This window comes from Pocillopora verrucosa, chromosome 5, assembly GCF_036669915.1.
Source record: "Pocillopora verrucosa isolate sample1 chromosome 5, ASM3666991v2, whole genome shotgun sequence".
In the NCBI taxonomy this organism is placed as follows: domain Eukaryota; kingdom Metazoa; phylum Cnidaria; class Anthozoa; order Scleractinia; family Pocilloporidae; genus Pocillopora; species Pocillopora verrucosa.
Window position 1 is genome coordinate 6,764,660 of NC_089316.1, and position 19,976 is coordinate 6,784,635.

The 19,976-nt window shown below is 38.0% G+C and overlaps 2 protein-coding genes across 2 annotated transcripts; one reads left to right on the plus strand and one right to left on the minus strand.

Annotated features, from left to right (window-relative positions):
• Positions 1 to 453: 453 nt before the first annotated feature.
• On the minus strand, positions 454 to 8,573 carry LOC131772032 (protein smoothened). The gene is made up of 10 exons (XM_059087943.2): positions 8,088 to 8,573; positions 6,315 to 6,515; positions 6,043 to 6,215; positions 5,424 to 5,643; positions 4,837 to 4,960; positions 4,554 to 4,646; positions 3,935 to 4,043; positions 2,889 to 3,068; positions 2,608 to 2,682; positions 454 to 2,265 (listed from the first exon to the last, which is right to left on the minus strand). Exons 1-10 carry the CDS (start codon positions 8,499 to 8,501, stop codon positions 2,088 to 2,090), a joined length of 1,767 nt encoding a protein of 588 aa, XP_058943926.2. The 5' UTR covers positions 8,502 to 8,573; the 3' UTR covers positions 454 to 2,087.
• A 1,017-nt stretch (positions 8,574 to 9,590) lies between these two features.
• LOC131772007 (AP2-associated protein kinase 1) lies at positions 9,591 to 19,877 on the plus strand. Its single transcript, XM_059087915.2, has 11 exons — positions 9,591 to 9,863; positions 10,841 to 10,959; positions 12,022 to 12,127; positions 12,706 to 12,848; positions 13,254 to 13,337; positions 13,733 to 13,770; positions 14,529 to 14,610; positions 15,178 to 15,310; positions 15,432 to 15,535; positions 16,148 to 16,236; positions 16,463 to 19,877. The coding sequence occupies exons 1-11, from the start codon at positions 9,749 to 9,751 to the stop codon at positions 18,738 to 18,740; spliced, it is 3,291 nt and encodes a 1,096-aa protein (XP_058943898.2). The 5' UTR covers positions 9,591 to 9,748; the 3' UTR covers positions 18,741 to 19,877.
• Positions 19,878 to 19,976: the final 99 nt, after the last annotated feature.

Below are 19,976 nucleotides of genomic sequence, written 5' to 3' on the forward strand. Positions count from 1 at the left end.
ACTATATCAGATATTACTTTAATACAAAGCAATTGTTTGGTTTCAACTGAGATAGTATCCTTTATTTTGCATTGCTTGTTGTCTGACCTCTTGCTATGTTGAAAAGAAGCCATTTTAGCTAGATTAGCTACTCTTAGGAGTAGTAACCCTAGAAATGGATAACTTGCCAAAATGGCCTCCTTGCAACAATGTACAGTACCACTCGCGCAGACGTTAACTGCACAGATAAATTTCGTATGCTCTAATACAGGGTAGTCAGACACATGTATACTATTTTTTTGCGTGCAAAGTTGAAAAAAATGCGCAATTCATGTGCCTTTGTTATTCAGTGCTATGTTTCCTTTGTATTTCATTGTTGTATGAAACAAAGGACTTCTAGGTTTGAAAAAGTGGCAAGTAGACAGTCACAAAGCAAGCAATGCACTGTGAAAGTAAGGTGAGGTCTTTTATTGAGAATTTGGTTGTATTTTTTTTAATCCTAAGAGCGGTCATAAATATTCCCATACCAACTATTATAATTATTTTCACCACGAATCATATTATGCAAGATGATCATCTCAAAGCTGGAGCTTGGGCTGCCTGTGAGGAAACTAATAATGCACACATAACTACGGGCATAAAGGATAAAACCTTTATTTTGCGAAATGAAATTGCACTCTTTCTTGCAATAACACAACATGGCACATAATGCAAATAGAAATTAAATTAGTTTGGCAGGAAATAAATGCATGAAATACAACTTTTGAATGCAGTACCTACATAACAAACCTACAGAACAAGCCATATTGCAGAGGTACATGTAGCAGTTAAATGATGCCCTCTCTTCTGTTGAATTCCTAACCCCAAAGAGAATGACTTGTAACGTCTTCCAACAATTTAATTCCATTAAATGGTAAACAGTTCAGGGGAATACACATACTAATCAGCTTCCTATGCCATCTATGAGAGGCAAGATTGAAATTACATATTATATATGTTTTGTGCTGGAATGTAATGGATGTTTTTATTTACTGGTGATTTGTAAAACATCATTACATGAATGTAAAATAACTATAAATAATTTTGATGTTTTTCCTTTATTTTTTTCTTTTTTTTTCATAACCCTTTAACCCATTAAACCCTGAGAGTGATCAGCATCTAATTTCTCCTAACAGTAACATGGCTGAATCATTTGCTAAGATCATGAGAATAAAGGAAATGATCATCATCCAAAGAAGCTTTGATTGTAAAACAAATTCTCCTCATCAGTACTAAAGGAAACATATAGAAGAGAAACTGGAGAATAAAGATACTGATGTTAGGGTGTCAAGGGTTAATTGGCAAAATAGTCTCACTCATACACCTGAATTTTTCAAAGAGGAGCAGGTACTTTCTTATTACAAACCTTTGGTAATGCCCACACTAAAATGCTACATGTACCCATAACCTGTGATCAGGAATTATTGTTGCGGGTGGGGGGGATTGCCTATCCCATCTTTCATCTTTCAACAATGGTCTGTTTTATAGTTGCAAGCTTGGTTGCCAAGCCTTTGAACAGGAGTGAGGCTAAGGAAGGGGGGGGGGGTGGGTTGTTAGGATACAAAACTTGCTGCTTTTCAAATGTAAATTACTTTGTTATCATGCTATCCAGATACTGGTCTCTACCACAGCAAGGTCACCTTCAGCCACACTCCAAATCAAAGGCTTGGCAACTAAGTACACAACTGTAGAATAGCCTATTAACTGTTACACTATTGCCATCCCCTGACAAGGGAAAACTTCATTGCAAAATACATTAACTTGCTAAAAATACAGTGATCACCCCAGACTTGCCATTTTTTTTTCTAGAGTCTGTTGTTAAGGTGGTTATGAAACCATATTAAAGAAATAAATTAATTCAGCTGCTTTAAGAGAACATTTTCAAAGTATATCCTGTACACCTACTTGGATATTCAGCATGCATGTTATGTGAAAGAATATAAAATATGTTATGAATTGTTTGATTTCATAACTTAAATAGTAAATATATATCTATTTTTTTGTATTTATTTACATAGTAATGTCAAAACTTGGTCTGCTGTATTCCATTGTTGAGTGTAAATTTGTTATCAACTAGGATTTTCTTGAGGAGTCAATTCAGAGATACTCTTCAGTTTAAGTGGCTCTTCATTATCTTGTTTAGGAGCTGGAGCTTTCACAGCTGAACCCTGCCCTTGAATTGCTTCACTCATCTTCATAATAGCATCCATTTGTACCTCTGGTATGGCAGGGTACAATACAGCTGGACTAAAGAGAAAAAAACAAAACAAAGAAAACGTTGAATCAAATTTGAGCCAAACAGACTAACTTCAGAAATGTTCTGTGTTTAGGACTGTGTACCAATCAATGACTCCTTTTATAAAATGTAACAGAGCTCTCAAGTCAGTTTGCAAGTGGAGAGTGAGATTTTGCCTTTGATTGTAATGCCATAGGCATCTCCTTCCTAGGGGGGTGGGGGGTCCTGGCCAACATTCATGTTTTAATGTATTTACCTTCATGTGAATGAATCTTATAAATGGTTAATTTTTTTATCACATTTTGGTCTTTCAATCTGGAACAAGAAATACTAACAATTTAGTCTGTACTTACGCTACTCTGTTCTTTTTCATCCTTCTAATTATTTTGTAGTGACTTAATTCTGGATGCCTATTTTTCCGTGTTATTCTGAAAGAGTTGGGTGAAACAAATCAGTTGTTGGTGCAATTTAACTGTTACCAAATGAACATGTAAGTGTCATCAGAAAAAGCACAAAAAAAACCACAGCTATATACTGGCTACTCAATTCATCATAATTCAGTGTGAGATTTGAATTGAGTGCAATAATTGGAGAATTTTCCCATCCCTGATGTGCAGCAAACATCCTATATTACCTGCGCCACAATTTCTGCCAGGTCTGTAATGTATTCGATGTCCAAGTCCAACTACTCATGGCAATTCCTGTGCCAAAGAGGGAGGCTAATTCCAGTTCAATGATGCTGAGATCAGGACGTGTACCCACAGAACACGTTGCTTTCCATGTTTGCCCACGTGCCACCTTCTCTGCAATGCATCTTGGAAGAAATAAAATAGTTTGCAAATATGGTTACCTTCATCATATTCAACTTGTCTGATATCTTAAATTTTTAGTTTAGGTGACCATACACTTGTGTCTAGATATCACATAAAGGCAGTTTTTTTTTTCTCAACCCCTTAACTCCCAGATCAAATTCATAATTCTCCTTACTGTCAACCACACAATTATAATGTTAGTGCAGAGAATTTAGCATTGGATCACCCAATTATCCCCAAATTGATATTTTTTCTTTATCATCACCCCTTATCTGGTTGATATTGTGTTGGTATTGTAAGGAGAGATTATGTCTTGGTCACTCATGGGATTTAAAGAGTTGATTTTTTTCATTTTTCAAAAAAAGCATTACTTCCTTATAAATTTATTGAAATAATTACAGAAATTTACTTAATGCACTTGAGCTTTTTAAGGCAGAATTAGAAGTTTTAAGAAGTGAAATGTCATTCAATACTCTTGCAACATATTTCAAGAGTAGTACTATGAGCCAAATTTGCCATGTTTCAGGGACATAAACCCAACTAATGTGAAATATCACCTTATGTGGTTAGATGTACAATGACTGTTTCTGGATATTTTTTTAATATATTTTTTAATTTGCCAAATCAGTCTGACTTTTATTGTACTTGGTTTTATTACAAAATTTAGTAAAAATGAGAAGAAAAAAAAAGAGAGAGAATGAAAGTTAACAAATTAAAACAAAATAACCGAAAAAAGATACTGTGACAGTTCTTGAAACACACATAGTTGATTACCAGAGCACCAATTAACTTTCTACGGAACAGAAACATTTATCAAAGTTTAAAATCACCTCCCTAAAAATCAGTAGAACTAGGTACTAATACTTACCTTACAAAATCTCTGTAGCTCTCCTCCCAAATTTTTTGGTTGTGATATTCATACACATGGCAGGCAAAGGTTGTAAATACCGTCAAAAATGAAATAAAAGAAAATACACCTGTGGAGTTTTACCATAACATAAGTTTTATCAATTTAACATGGCTTAAGCTAAGGATCACATAAATAAGCAGGAATCAAAGAATACTAATTGAAGGAAAGACCAACAAGGGTAGGGTAGCAAAGAATTACATGAGAGATACCTGATTAGGATCCCCTTTCCCCCCCCCCCCCTTCCCCTCCCCTCCTCTCTCCCTTTCCCTCTTTGCTACCCTCATTAACCAAGTTACATTTTGAGTTGGAAGTTAATGTCAATGTCAATGTCTGAGAAACTGTGCACCTACCCCTCCCCTAACCCAACAACAATCATCTAATAACAAGTTAGGGTTAATGTTGGGCCAGGGGAGGGGTAGGTGTGCAGTTGCTCCAATATTGATGATGATCTGAAAGTTCTTGGTATAGTTTTTTAAATTCATATTACAAAGGTTTTGGTTATTGTTGGTGGTTCTTTTGTTTGAATTGGAATATTTTCAGAGAAAGTGCCTATGTGATAAGATTACCCTTCACTCACCAACTCTCATGATAGTTTCTTTGATTTTATGAGCAGCTCTGTGGCTCAGAAAATTAGGATTTGCCCTGCGAAGCTTACATAGAGTTGCAAGACCTAAGATCAAGAAATGAAATTGGTATAAATACAGTTATGGGAGCTAAGAAGTGGAACACAGTGGGTGTATGGTACAAAAGTTACAAGATATGTGACCATAACGAGAGTAAATACAAGGAGAGGTTAGGCCAGTAGGCCATGCTTGATATCACAATATCACATACTTTGAGTCAGTGAATTGATGACCAACCTTGTGTTAAAAAGCTCCCTCCTATGAGCAGATCAAGACCTAATGGCACCAATAGGAAGATGGCTCTCATATTGGGATTCTTGTAACCAACAAAACAGATTCCACTCAAAGAGTTTGCATCAACCTTCAATTTCAATGCAACAAGAAATTACTTGCTATTAAAAGTAACCAAACATATGCTTGAAACATTTGTTCAAAAAATGTATTGTCATGAAAAAAAAAGAACACTTGACCAGTATGTGATATCTCTCTGATTCCTACCCAATTTCAAAATTGCATTTTAAGATTCATAAATCATACGAGTTCTTACAGTATCAGACTTGGAAAATTAACTTTTAAGTTAAAGTGATTTATTTGTTACAGCCTCACAGTAACATTGCTGGTTTTGACTGCAATTTTAAAATTTTGATGAGATTTTGCTCCACTCCCAGTCTGTGAATCGAGGGTTGAGAGACTAGGATGCTTGAATGTCATTTCTTTATTTTTCAAATCAATTAATTATTAATCAAATTATTCTTGAAGACATTTTTTTCAGCCAAGCCTTATCAGCAATGTCATTTCTAACATTTTGTCTGCCAAATTGTTACCTGTTTCATAGCAAGAGTACCAATTGCCAAAGTAAGAGGAATTAACCAAGCTATTGCATGAAAATAAACCACTTTTCCAGCAAAGTTATCTCTGGTGCTTCCCAGAGACTTAAAACAGATGGACCAGGAAAATGCCAAGATGACAAACCACAGAGCTCCCACCAATGAAAAGTAGTACACAAGAACAAAGGTTAGAATGCACAGGAAACAGTCATTCTCGCTGGAAAAAAATTAAAAAAAAAAAAAAAGTATTGTTTGTTGAAGCAATTTTAAAACTTTACTGTGATGTTTTCAATTGTTAGAGAATTCATACAAGGTTCTGAACAATAATAGGGTACTTGGTGTCAATTAAAGATCTTACTGTCCAATAATATCAGAGTGAATCTTGCTGCAATATGTCATGACCTAGACCTTAATATTTTCCTGCATGGCCCTCCTGTATAATAGACAAGCATCCCATCCTAAGAACATAGCGATACTCCTTATTGTTCCAAGCAAAAGAAAGTGGGATAAATTCCAGCTGGATGGGCTTATTGAGCTCAACTGCAGACTTCACCCTTTGTCTGATCTCTGACTCAGTTAAGAAATCTTACCACCTTATCACAATGTAAAGAGTTACCCTGGTTCCTGAAGCCTCATAGTATCGTCCTCCCGACATACTGTGCGGTTTCTGGCCCCATCAGCAAATTGGATGAGAAAACCCATAGATGCTGCACAGAAGCAAGTGTTCATATAAAAGAGAATAACTGATGGATATCGATTCTGTGACTTCCAGCCAATAAGAAATGTAATCTGTGGAATAGCGAGATTGATGTACAGTTGTAATCAAAAGATACACTTGCATGAATTTAACAGAACAAAATTCAAGAAAATAAAGAAGAACTAAGGTACCATTGTGAAAAGGCTGCATGTAAATGACAAACTTCCAAATGCTCCCACGAATCTGTGAATTCTTGTGTGCTCTTCAGTGGTAAATATAGGGTTTTCACATTGGATACCACACCCCTCAATTCCCTCATACCAACTGGACTCGTGCTTTGTTGCCACTAAGGGCCTCTTGCAAGCTGACTCATTTAGCTGAAGTTCAGTTACCTGATAGATATAAATAATGAACAGTGTTAACTGCAATTTAAATATCTCTTTCTTTTTTATATTATTTATAATCTTGATTCAATTTTGGAGTTTAGGTTCATTGGATAATTCCAATGGGGCAGACTCCTTTACTTGGCCTTTGAGTGGTTCTTGCTTCATGTAAATGTGCTAAAAGGCAGACTCAGAATGAATGCAAGGGGTTGGGCAACGAAAAAAGACAACTACAATCACCAATCACCCCTTTACCAGATCCTTCCCCATCTCCACTGACTGGGAGTCAGGAACAGGCTATCTTTTGTAGAGTAATGGTGGGCCGCACAGAAGTTTGTACTGAGCTCCAGCACATCTCCTGCTGCCACTTACCTGATACCCTAAGAACCAGGAGAAGGGATGCTTTAGTCAGAGTCAGAGTCAGAGTCAGAACATCAGGGTCAGAAACCAAATTTTCACTAAGCCAATAAAACCAGTTCACATGTATTTTGGCCTAAACTACAGTGTTATATGTGAACCTTTTTTAATTTTGGCACTGGTATTTGTTTCTATTAATACCCAGTATTTGTATTAAAGGCAGCTTTTCAATCTTTACCAAGCAATAACAAGAAAATGACATGTTAGCTTAAAAATATGAATTTTATTATCCCCTGGCATGAATAATATCTCTCTCATTCGCTGTGCTCTCTCTTATGAGATATTGTTTTTCCCACTTAAACACAAAATTCATTTATCTTCTCACCCTGGAGTAATATCTTTGTGTTTTCTTAATAGAATTTGCAATGTGTTTTCTCAGGCCATTGAAAGAGCAATTGACCTTGGACACAAGACATATAGACAGTTGGTCAGACCACCAACAGTGTCAGTCAGATTCCATTAGCTGTTCATTTAAATTACAAGATATCAGTTTGTAATATATTCTAGAACTTTCAAGATCTCAGTGTTAGTGTTCTTCACATTGATACTCTTAGGTATATTAAGTTAAGGTGAACAACATTTATCTAAAGTGGTATATCGATTTTGAATAATCAGCTATAAAGCTAATAAGCTACAAATTTCCCCGTTGCAATATGGGTCAGCTCAGTTAAGTCCTTGAGAGGACGTTGAAAGTTCTCAGATGAATGCTCGTATGCACTGAACTGTTGATAGTAAACACTTTATTTCGTCTTCCCTCCTTGATTCTGTTACCTCGCTATCGTTAATGGCAGATGATTTTTAGGTGAAGCCCAGATTAGTGCTAGCCTTAAGCCTACTATCACTAACAATCCATCATGTGTGCTCTTATTGAAAGTCGATTCAGTTGTTTTTAGATGACACATTTTCTTTTTAATCTAGAATATTGTAACAATACAGGGAAAAGAGGCTCGTCGGGGGCAAATTCCAAAACGGGACACGTATTATAATTCCCCCCTATGTTGACTGGGTTACATTAAATTGTAAAACAATTTTATATACATGACATCTGTCGTCTATGCGTGTTGGACAATCAACTAAAATATCAACCGCATTTTTTTTAATACGAACATGGGCTGGATATCGGAAAAGTTATGTTCTACTGTACTGTCATACTATTCAACTTACCGAACCACCCTTGCAGTTTCCAACAGGGAAACGTTCACACTGTAAAAAATCTGGCCATTGTTCTTTGTAGCGTTCGACCACAGAACACGGCTTCCGAGTAGCAAGACACTGTTCCCTACAGGGCAATGTGACGTTATCATTGAAGCATTGCGGCTTGTAAACTTGACACAGAAGTGGCTGAAGAACCGACCAGCACTTGGATAAGAATTTCAATCCTTCCCATTTCTTTAAATTTTCCTCAACGTCCAGCTGAGTATCAGAATCTGTGACTAAATCTAACGTTGTGAAGTTGTAATCTAAACGTGATCCGAAGCACGTTTGATCCCTCAGTGGTTCACACTGAAAATGCCCACCGTCAGTTCCTTTCAGTGAGAAGTATAAAAACGAGAAAGCATAGAGACACAGAAAAGCCATGCAAAACGAAGATCGGTATAAATACGTACTTCAGACGCACACTAATCCTCGGGATTTCTCGACTATTGGACATTCCTTTACACCGACAAACAGGTTATTAGATTTCATGTAAAGTGATCTTTGTTTGATTTATGATTAACTTGTTAACTAATTAAACTGGATGTTATTGAACATTGACCAAATAAATATAATTCACAAATCACGTATGAAATAGTCAGAGGCAGTACCCAGTAACATTTGACAATTGTAACGACTGTGAAATGTACGCTATCAAGAGAATAATGTTGTATTTTATGTTTTTTCGTTCTATTTTATCGTCATTTTCCTAGGGAACATTTTTTGTACCAAGTGATAATTGTAGTGTTAGTCAATTCCCACGAGATACACATAGAAATATATTAATTAACTAAAGTTGCCGACGTTCCAAAACGTGAAATTGGAAGTTATTGGTTTCTATGGGTTGGTACTTTCTAAAATTGAAAAATGATAAAACAAAAAAGAGGGGAAAATGATAACAACATCAACAACAAAAAAGTGGCTTTGAAGGAAAAACTGAACTTTCGTGGCCCGTAAGTTCCAATTTTTTCGTGTTTTACATGGATAAGTTAGGCATATTAACATGGAAACATGTTTTCTCGCATGCGGAGGGCGGTTAATTTTCCAAGGAAAACCTTATTTTGAATTGGATGTGGCTTAACAGGGACTTGCATGAATTACACAGAGCCTTCAGTTTTACTACTAAGGCAGTTGATCTAATCGCGGACTGACGAACCGTGAGACAACTCGCCCCAAGAAGACAAATCGTAATAGCCTTATTTGGCAAGACCGTTTTACTCTTAAAATAACAAGATAACTAAGATACATTTTGAGTAATTTTAGCTTGGAGATTTTGGTGTTATACCGTACGAAATCCTCCGGTTGATATTTATATTTGTCTCATCGACTCTCTGTTTAAAACTTATGTTTTCAGGAAAAACTTGCCACAGTGAATTTCCTTTTCCGTTTTGCGAGCACATCCTACAAGGAGACCGGAAGTAATCTGTTTACCGGAAGATCTACCTTACAGAGGATCATGGGTAACATGTCCGCCATGTTGTCAATGGAAAGTGATAGACCTGTGAGATGATTGATATATCGCAGACAATTTGTTCTATAGTTGTGTTAATTTTAGGAGTACGGCTTCACTCTGCAAGATGTAACACTATCGAAAGACTTTCTTTTGCAATTGGGGGGCTTGAGAGATCTAAATGATGAAGAAATTTTTCTCGTCGGGAGGAGGGAACGACCATCAAAGTAGTTTTGTTGGAAAGACTTTGGTGGTGGGACGATGTCAGTGCATCGTCGAAGAAGTCATCGCCGAAGGTATTTGTTTCAGTTTTCTCTTTTTTAGACATTTCTTGGCTGTTAAGTAAGTTGTGCAATGAGTTTTGGCAAAGTAGAGTCAGTTGCCAGGAGCGAGTCTATCCTTGAAGTATTTTAAACTATGACAGATTAGTGAGCTTAACTGCCTTTGTTTTGGATAATAATACTCACCTCGCAGCTCATTTTACGTACACTTTCATGGGCCGATCCATTTACTGTAAAACTTTAAAGAATTTTGCTTCAGGGAGAATTCGATCGAGCTATTTTGTCATGAAAAAGTCGGCGCAATTCTTCCATCTGAAAAAAAATTACTTCTCGTTTTTAAGTCGTTGGTTATTTGAGCTTGAAATTTAACATTCCACCATCACATCCAACAGGTTTTGAAAACGAAAAATTTCCACATCACATTACTTAACATAGAACCACGCTCTGGATGTGTGTGAAAATGTCATGATGAAGATTTTTATAACTCTCCTCCAATACTCTCCTTCGTATGATTTATTTGATTTTCGCCACTTAATTGGTCCAGAATCACCGTTTACTACCCACCATTATATAATTATACTGACAGTAAACAATTGTGAAAGCAGTTGCCCTGAAGTTTAGCGGATAAGGGGAGGTCAATGATATAAAATTAGTCAAGATGGGTTTAACAATTTTTTGGGTTAGAACTTTGGAGATAAAATTGAGCAAAATGATATTTGAATGGCAAGATTTTGGGTACAAGATAAGAAATGTGTTGCACAGGGTAGAAAATGCAATGATAGAGCACAAACCCACAAAATAATTGGTGCTTCCATTTACATTAGACAAGTAGAAAATCTTCAGTGTGATCATAACTTCAACAGTGACAGCATAGTGATAATCATAGTTCATAAATTAACCCAGAGAACAATTTTTAATTTTGATTGCCATTTTGTTGGGAAAACAAAGGATAAATTGCTTGTGTTTACTAATTGCCTTTTTCTCTTTTCTAGGAGGATTTTCCTTGGTGTTCCTTGTGAGAGTTCCCAGTGGAAAGAAACATGCTCTCAAACGGATCTCAGTCAACAATAAGCATGACTTAGCAATCTGCAAGCAAGAAATTGACATAATGGTTTGTTGAACCATCTTCTATACAAAGCTTTTGTGTTTAATCCTTTAATTCCTAGACGTGATTAACATAAAAATTCTCTCTACAATATCCATACATTCTTCGGTAAACAGGTAATGAGAGAATATTCAAACTAAATCAGATAGAAGCTGCTATCTTGATCTAGCACCAAGTTCTCATAACTAATTTACGAGGAAATGTGTAGCAGCTACAGCGGAGAATTAACAATCAGATCTTGGGAGTTAAAGGGTTAACTGTGATCATTTGGTGTTAAGTGAATTAATAGTCCCTAGTTGATATTCCTCTTTCTTATCATCACTCATCTACTTGAAAATTTATAGATTTCTACAAGGAGAGATTCATTTTGGGTCTTTTTCAGGAAGTGAACATAGGTGATATAATTCTGTTCTGTGATTATCGCAGTTGAAGCTCCAGAATGCAGACATCTCTGCTGAGCATATATATTTCTGTGTTCTGTAACTGACTGTTTACAGGAATATATATCAAAGAAATCAGCTTGTAGCAAGTTTTCTTAAAACAGAATTTTATCAGATTGGCTGTAAGCAGAGTTACTTATAGCACGAGTCTCTTTAAGATTCACTTTGAATTGAAGAGATTGTTGAAAAGAAGTCTGAAAAATTTCAAGTTTCAACAGAAGTCATACCTGTGCTTCCTACAGAGCAGTTGGGTGCCGCTAACAATTGAGCTACAAAGACACACATTTGTTTTATTTATTAATGTATTTGATTTGTTACAAAAATACATGACATTAGGAATAATAATATTAAGAGATAAATATTGTTTAGGCTGTTCTTTAAAGAGGAAAAAGAGTGGATTCCTCCTATACTGGATGGTAACAATATCCAAGTTTAGCTGCCTTAATGAAATATGAAATGTGATGTTGGGAGCACGACAAATTTTTGAGCGTTTTTTTGTTGCAGTGGAAAATCTTGTTTAATTCACTTGTATTTCATTAGCAGGGAATGATTATAATTATAATTGATTGAATTCAATTTGAATAGTATGAAATATCTGAGGAATTATGAATCTCCACTCTTATCATAGAAACTTATGTCTGGCCACAAGAATGCTATCACCTACCTTGCCTGCACCATCAATCAGATTTCTCCTGGCATTTATGAAGTGCTCATTTTGATGGAATATTGTAGAGGTATGCTCTGAATTAAAGTTTGCCCTCATGAAGTCATTAGTGGGTAGTTGTAGAGGAAAAAGTAATAACTGTGCTTAACTTGCTTTCTTTAATCCTTTAACTCCCAAGATTTCATTAGTAATTCTCTTTACTGACTACCATACAGTTTTTGTGATGTTAGTTTTGAGAATTTGATATTGGATCAATTTATACTTCCCCTGATATTTTTTTTTTTATTCTCATCACTTGTCTGCTTGAAATTGTATTGATATTGTAAAGAGAAATTCTGTCTTGGTCACTCACGAGAGTTAAAGGGTTTAAGAGCTTAATTATTTAACGTATTGTGCTGTGGGCTTTGCTTACTTTTTAATTTTCCTTGCCCTGGGAATACATGCAGGAAAAACTTTTTGCACCCCAGTTTGGTGTTCAAAACAGGAGAGACCATTGTTTGTTATGATTTGCCCACCCTTGCCCACCCCTCTCACATGATTGCCAAAGCAGAGAAGCCCAAAATCCTGTTGATGTTTACCACACATGCAGCAACATACATGGCTGTAAATAAACCTGATTCTTGGATTTCTCCCTTTTTTTTTTCCTAGAGGGCCATGTTGTTCAGTTGATGAATGAACACATCAGCTCAGGCTTCAGTGAGTCATTAGTACTGAAGATCTTTTCAGATACGTGTGAAGCAGTTTCCAAACTGCACCAAGCTGATCCACCAGTCATTCACAGAGACCTTAAGGTGATGTTTTAAATTGTATCTAATAGCCATTGGAAAAAAACAAACAAACAATCAAGCGAGCAGATAGAAAATCTTGAAGAAAATCTAAAGAAGTCATAAACAAACTCAGGTCATCAAACTACACTGTACTGGTCGTAATTGCATGGTTTATTTCTATTTTGCTCAAGTGAAGTATTTTAATAACATATTTCATTGTCATAGTGCTTAATTTGTTTTTTATGGCATGTTATTAGAGAATATTTTGAATTTTGGGTTTAATTACACTCATATGTAGGTACATTTTACATGATGTGCCTATAGGACTTGCCCTGTTCCTTCCATGTTTCAATTTATGTTTGCTTTGTTTCTATGGAGTGCAATGTTAAACCCTTACATGAATATCTTTCTCTCATCCATGATTTTCAGGTTGAGAATATTTTATGCAGTAGTCGTGGTGACTTTGTTTTATGTGACTATGGTAGTGCAACCAGAAGAGTTGTCAACCCACAGGTTGGATGGAGCAATTTTTGCATTTCATTTATTGCTAGTTTCTGTGGACTTTAGCTTGTCTTCCTTGAGCTGCCTTGAGAGAAAAGAAAGCATGAATTAGAGTCTCTATGTGAATCTATAGTCTAATTTTTAACCAGATTTGTTTTACTTTTAGCCAGTTTTTTTATAGTGGAACAAGGTGCCATCAAATTTGTTTTTTGTTTAAGAGGGAGTTTTACTGTTTTATTGTTTTTCCTTGGGAGACTGAGTATGTCCAAGATTTGAACATCACAATAAAATTTAATTCTAATTTGAATCTTAGCTAAGAGGGTAGCAGCATTTCTTTTTTACCTTAGACTGGTCAAACAACTCACAAATTCGATTGAAATTTTATCTTTTTGTTTTTGTCCACTCAGGAGGAAGGTGTCACTAAGGTAGAGGAGGAAATTCAAAAGTGAGTCATTAGTTATCATGGATATTTTAAAGTACTTGTAATTGCATTAACTAAGGAAGGAAGAAGAAAGAAGGTCAATCTCCAGAGGACGTTATTATCATTAACCCTCTACATCCAAACATCAGTATGCATATTCTCCTAATATTTTCTATACATTTCCTAAGATGCTGGCATGGAGAATTAGTCTAACAATCAACATCTTTGTGGTTGATCATTTCCTTTATTCTTGTGGCCTTAATATTTGATTCAGAGGTGGATAAATTAGATACTAGTCACTCTATGGGGTCAGCGTTACATGTTACACATGCTCCAGTGCAAGAGAGCAGGAGTGACTGGAAAGCAATATCTCCTCGCAATATTCATTGTAATATTTTCAAGTGGAAGAGTGATAAGGGGAAAGTAAAATATCAACCAGGGAATATCAAATACCCAGAGCTGTAATTATAAGAATTGTCTTGTAGACAGTATGAATTCTTGGTGATGAATCTTGGGATGGGAAGGGTTAATTTCTGGGTACCATCAGTTGAGAGGATGTCTTTCCATTATGTAAACCAATCACAGTGCTCTGTTCTGCAAACTCAGTTAAAATCACTCACAATCAAGACGTATTGATGTTTTGAGTACAAGCTTTACTAACAGTCTAAATTTGTGGAATTGTTTCCTTACACAGTTTTATTGTTGTTTCAGAGCAATTTTTTTTTATTATTATTGGACTAGATCTTTTAACCCTATGACGCTATGGCCATTTTTGTTTCTAGGTATACAACTTTATCTTACCGGGCACCTGAAATGATAGATTTATACAGTGGCAAAATAATTTCAACTAAAGCTGATATCTGGGTAGGTATAGTATTTTTAAACAAGTTATACATAGATTGTTATTATAAATGTTATAACCAACGCACCGGCGATAAATTTAAAAGGAGTTTATTTCCACGCCACTACCAGTGGTTTCTAAGGGAAGTTTTACGAGCATAGTACATCAAGAACGGAACGACTATTTACAAAATCGGAAATAATATAAGAAATACAAATAACAAGAAACATTTATAACATTGGCGATAGTGATAACATAAGGAACACGGGACACTCGACGAAAGAGCAATTTACCTGACGATTTTTGAAATACGGCTGAAAAACGTACTTGCGAATACCTTGACGCGAGCTCGCACCTTTCTTATTTGCAAGATCCGCACGAAAATTCAAAGTTATATAGATGGCCGCGCGGACTGGGGCTAGGAGGGGGATTGGTTTCTACAAATGTCGGGATTTATTTTGTTTCTCTGAGTAGAACTGTAATTTTATTGTCTGTTTGTTTCTTGTTGTTGTTTATATAGGTGTACCAATCCCATTTTAAGATTGCAACAGGTTACCAATTGTCATTTTTTGTTTTTGTTCTTCCGTCAGGCTCTCGGATGTCTTCTTTACAAGTTGTGTTTTTTTACTTTACCGTTTGGTGAAAGTCCTCTGGCCATACAAAGTGGTCAGTTCACCTTTCCTGAAAACTCGCGCCATTCGCCTGAACTTCACAGACTAATCAGTACGTTTGTTTCCATATTTTATTCCTTTTGTTCATTTTGTCGTGCTCTTGTACCTTGCTAAGTAGCGTATTTTTGCGACTTACACTTGACTTTCTTTGTGTTTTAAATTTGATTTTTTAGGTTACATTCTTAACCCGGACCCAGACAGTAGACCTGATATCTTCCAAGTGTCCTATGTAGCATTTAAACTCAGAGGACTTGAGTGCCCTGTTGCCAATACTAAGGTTTGTCTTGTTATTTCTTATTTTCTTGCATCAGCGTTAGTGTTTTAGTAGTAGCAAACTTGGATGCAAAAGTTACTTCATTTTACTTTCTTTCCAAGACCTGGATACAATAAGTCTCTTTCGCTGCCGTTGTTTGGTCTCGTTACTCAACGTGCTCTCTCTCCCACCAGAGAGCGTGTTGCGTGACGAAACCAAAAAAACAGCTACGAAGGAGACCAGGAGACGGCACACCATTTAATCCAAGGGCTTCAAGCTCAACTCCATTTAAATTCGCTATAAGGCAACCCAAAATCGTTTAACCCTTTACACCCTAAAATCAGTCTGCATATTCTCCATACTGTTCTCTACATGTTTCCAAAGTTGCTGACAAGGAGAATTTGTTTAAAAATCAAGAGCTTCTTTGGTTGGTGATCATTTACTTTATTCTCGTTACCTTAATGTTTGACTCAGGGGTGATATGGTTGGCAGAAACAAGATGCCAATCACGTTTAGGGGTCAGAGGGTGAAAGGGCTGCCCGAAATGAAATTTAAAAAAAAGGAAAAAAAAAAGAGAGCGATTCCCCTCAAAACTGCTCTCGTGTGATAACGACTTGTTCTTTTCGTCTGTTACAGAATGTAAGAATACCTGACTCTCTGCCTGAGATATCATCCGAGGGACCGCAGAAGACAGAAAACATTGGTCGTGTTACTCCCAAATTAAGGTGAGAATTGAGCTCGTATTTATACAGTTATCGGAATTATGAGCTGTTACAATATGCACAGTTCATATGGATGGTAGGTGACCTGTTCTTATCTGTAGTCAGTTGACAGCTGATCTAGACGCAAGTGATATTTACGTGTGATCATTTTTCGAGCTGTTTGCACTTGACTTTGCCGTTGATTTAAGATTATACTTTGCTAACACCCGGAATTGATTCTTTGTTGTAGGCGGCCTGAAGGTCCCGTTACCACTTCTCTCGCCCCTCGCCAGCGCCCACGAGCAGGTCAGGGTGCTCAGCAGTTGGCTTCTTCCCAGGCATCATCGCATTTAAGCCACATTGCCAGTCCTCAGCTAAGCCGCAAGCAATTCACGCAGGCGCAGAGAGGAACTCTGGATGTTCAACATGGTCATGGCTTGAGTCACATGGCCAGTCCTAGACAAAACAGAAGGAACATCTCACAGAATCATACAAGGGAACAAGAGAATTATGGACCTCATCTGCAAGCTCAAGGAAATGTGGGTCAAGTACAGGACCCTAGAAATATAGCTCATGGGGGGCCAGATATGGTTGCTGGGCAGCTTAGGGGTGTCCCCCAGGCTTCAACAGTCTTTCATCAAGGTCGTCAAGCCCAACAGGGTGTAAATGTGGGCTACCCACAGCAAATGACAAGGGAGCAATATCTACAGCAACAGTACCTGCAGCAACAACAGTTAGCTCAACAGCAGTACTTGCAACAACAGCAGCATCAGCAGCAGATGTTACTTCGGCAGCAGGAACATCAAAGACTGCTCCAACAGCAGCAACAACAGCAGCTTCTACAACAGCAGCAGCAACAGCAGCTGGCGCAACAACAGTTGAACTACCAGAGAGAAGTACAACCAGGGCAACCCTACCATCCTGGTTCACAACAACAGCGACAGCAAAATGTCACCCAGCAAATGTATCACGATTCTGACCAGTGTCAGCTCAATCCATTCTACGAATACCAGCAGTATCCAGTTGAGACGGCTTACCAGTGTGACGTTCACGACCGTGGTGCCGTTCAGCCTCAAATGTCTATTCAGTCTTCTCAAGGCTCAGATCAGGGTTCATCACTTCATGCCAGACCTGGCAACGGCGATGCCAGATTGTTACGCCCACGTTACATGTCACACAACCGCTCCAGGTCTGATCCTAATTTTGCCTTTGGCAACCAGTCTAAAGTGCAAGTTCAAGCAGCACCCTCAGTTCCTCTCCCAAACGAGATAAATTCGCACTATCGAAGTCCCAGTGACCCATCTCTGAACCTCGCCAAAGAGAATGATCAGTCAGACATGCCTTTAGTAAATATTGAGTCCAACGAGGAATCCACACCCCACTGGAACCCGTTTAGTCCATTCTACCAATCAAATGAGCAGGATTTTGTGTCCCCTCCAAGTGATGTGACTGATGACGACTTCGCCTCACTCCGGGAGAGTGATGTGAAGAAATCTCCCTTGGATGTTAATATCACTTATCATCAACCCTACACAGCTAGTCCACATGCGTCTGAATTGCAACAAGAAACGGATTTGTTCGGAGCAACTGCATTTGGTAGCCACATGCCGGAGTCCTACCCGCAGAGAGCTATCGGCGAATTTGCAGATGGGGAAAATTCCGCTGCCCATTTTACGGACGATACCAGTGCTGGCACTGATCCACAGCAATACGTTACACACGTTGTCCAAGATGGTAATAACCCTTTTCTCCAAGGCTACCGCAGTTCTGAGATTGAACAACCCCTGAATTTTATGGATCAGGCTTCAAGTGATAGTGAACCGGAGGAGAGCACCGAGTTGGCTGAGTGCCCACCCCCCTCTCCGGGATTTTCTGATCCCTTCGGTGCGGCACCCTTCGTACTTCAGAAATGTAAACAAGGTCCGCCGGCTTCTCCAGATGCTTTTGGAGCTGCTCCATTTTCCCCTCGGGCCCCTTCACAACCGAAAGGCAACAGTGAACAGTTGGTTAAAAAACCTGAAGATCGCAGCCAGCCTAATGCTGACTCATTTGGTTTGTCAAGCCAGTTTGCTTCGATGCAAGTAGGGACTGTTGCAGGAGGTTCTGTAAATAGTCTAGTTTCCACTCCTTTTCATGATCTAAATGAAGGCTTTGGAAACCCTGCGCCATTCGGGGGAAATGTTGAGCGCGATAGCTCTCAAGGAGCCGCTTTTGAGGATCAATCGGGCTTAGTAAACCCTGCCGCAGATTTTATGGACAATCTGGATGACCCATTTGGTGGGGTTTCATTCAACGCGAACCCTGCCGTTAGAAGAAGAAACGCCAGGAAACAGCAGGTATTGATGAAGGAGGCTCCCGTTTCCGCAGCGAGGAGTGGTGATCAAGTTCCTCGGGCTCGCCCCAGGCGACTTTTACCACAGACTCCAGACAAGCCTCCTGGAGGAACACGTCCAGTTCAACAGGCCAGGATGCAAGGCCCTGTAGTTATTTCTGTAGGCCAACCATCACAAGGCCCTAAAAAAATCTGATCCAAATTCGACAAGAGATAGCTCAGCGTACGCTGCAACATGATCATTTACACCTACTGTGCATAGGGCTGATGAGAGAACACACTAAAACGAGCATTGATCTAATGGGATTGTTTGAAGTACTTGAGGTGTAACGCTGTATGATGTACTGTGTGTTTCAGTGGAAAAGGATGACTTATTTTCGTCGGACAAACCAGTTGTTTTCAGGAAGTGAAATTAGAATTTACGATTGTGCAATTCACGTCCATCACTTATAAGTTTCAAACAGGGTTTAGAGATATTAGATTGGCGGCAGTTAAAATAAGTTTTATACATGCAAGTTGGACCAATGTGCTCTAAATCTTGCATTTTATTGTTGTAGCGTTTGCTTTCTTCTACGCGCTTTTCATGTGCTAGCGGATTTTGATTCTTATAAAGCAAACCAGGAATAACAAAAAGACGAGCCGTTTACAACGAGATTGTTGTCAAGGTACACACTGCATTCATGTGATGTTCTGCCAACTTTTACCAAAATTTTATCAATTTTTCCAGTTAGAGCGAATTTCGATCGAGGTTCGTAGTACCAAAACTGAAGTAATCACTAAGGCCAATCAGAAGAGAGGTAACGATCTCGAGGCGCCTATGAGAACTAAAATGGAAACAAGCCATCCTCCGAAGCGCGTGAAATCGCAAGCGAATAAGTTGTGATTGGGTTTAGTTTTGAATTGAATCAGTCGAGAGGATGGCGAAAATTTTGAGACCAATCACAGACTAGAGAAAGGAAAAACCTATGCAATCCCGGATCGCTTTCCACACGTGTTTGAAAATTGCTCTGAGTGCTATTTCGTCGTTTTAAAGAACGTACGGGAAGTATAGACTGTTTTGGTACAAATTGAGGTCGACTGAACTGATATTTTATGTGATTCGGTTGTTTCAGAATAGGCTAGGTTTAAGTTGAAACAGTCTGTTCCTGTGCCGGCCCACAGTGTCTGCATTGTCTTCCACTAACAGAAATGAAACATTATTTTCGTGTACGTGGAAATTGTAGCAGCCGTTGTTTGATCGCGTGACCCGTTGCGTGGCACAGAAATATGCTTCTTGAAGTGACTAAGCAACGGCTGCAGAGATGAGTAAAGTGCTTGAATCCTTGCCGTTACACCAAGGTCACGTTTCTCTTTTTGGACGTGTTAATTCGGCATTTGAAGTACGTTAGGCGTTTTGTAAATAGATGTTAGAAAATATACCAGGGTGGAGATG

Bases quoted from the DNA above. Each gene is read 5' to 3' on its own strand.
- LOC131772032 (XM_059087943.2), bottom strand. From the start codon at position 8,501: ATGGCTTTTCTGTGTCTCTATGCTTTCTCGTTTTTATACTTCTCACTG. The intron at 6,516-8,087 runs GTAAGTTGAATA...TATATCTATCAG, and splicing joins GAAACTGCAAGGGTGGTTCG to GTAACTGAACTTCAGCTAAA. The intron at 3,069-3,934 runs GTAAGTATTAGT...ATTTCTTCCAAG, and splicing joins AGCTACAGAGATTTTGTAAG to ATGCATTGCAGAGAAGGTGG.
- LOC131772007 (XM_059087915.2), top strand. From the start codon at position 9,749: ATGATGAAGAAATTTTTCTCGTCGGGAGGAGGGAACGACCATCAAAGT. The intron at 13,338-13,732 runs GTTGGATGGAGC...TTGTCCACTCAG, and splicing joins GAAGAGTTGTCAACCCACAG to GAGGAAGGTGTCACTAAGGT. The intron at 13,771-14,528 runs GTGAGTCATTAG...TTTTGTTTCTAG, and splicing joins GTAGAGGAGGAAATTCAAAA to GTATACAACTTTATCTTACC.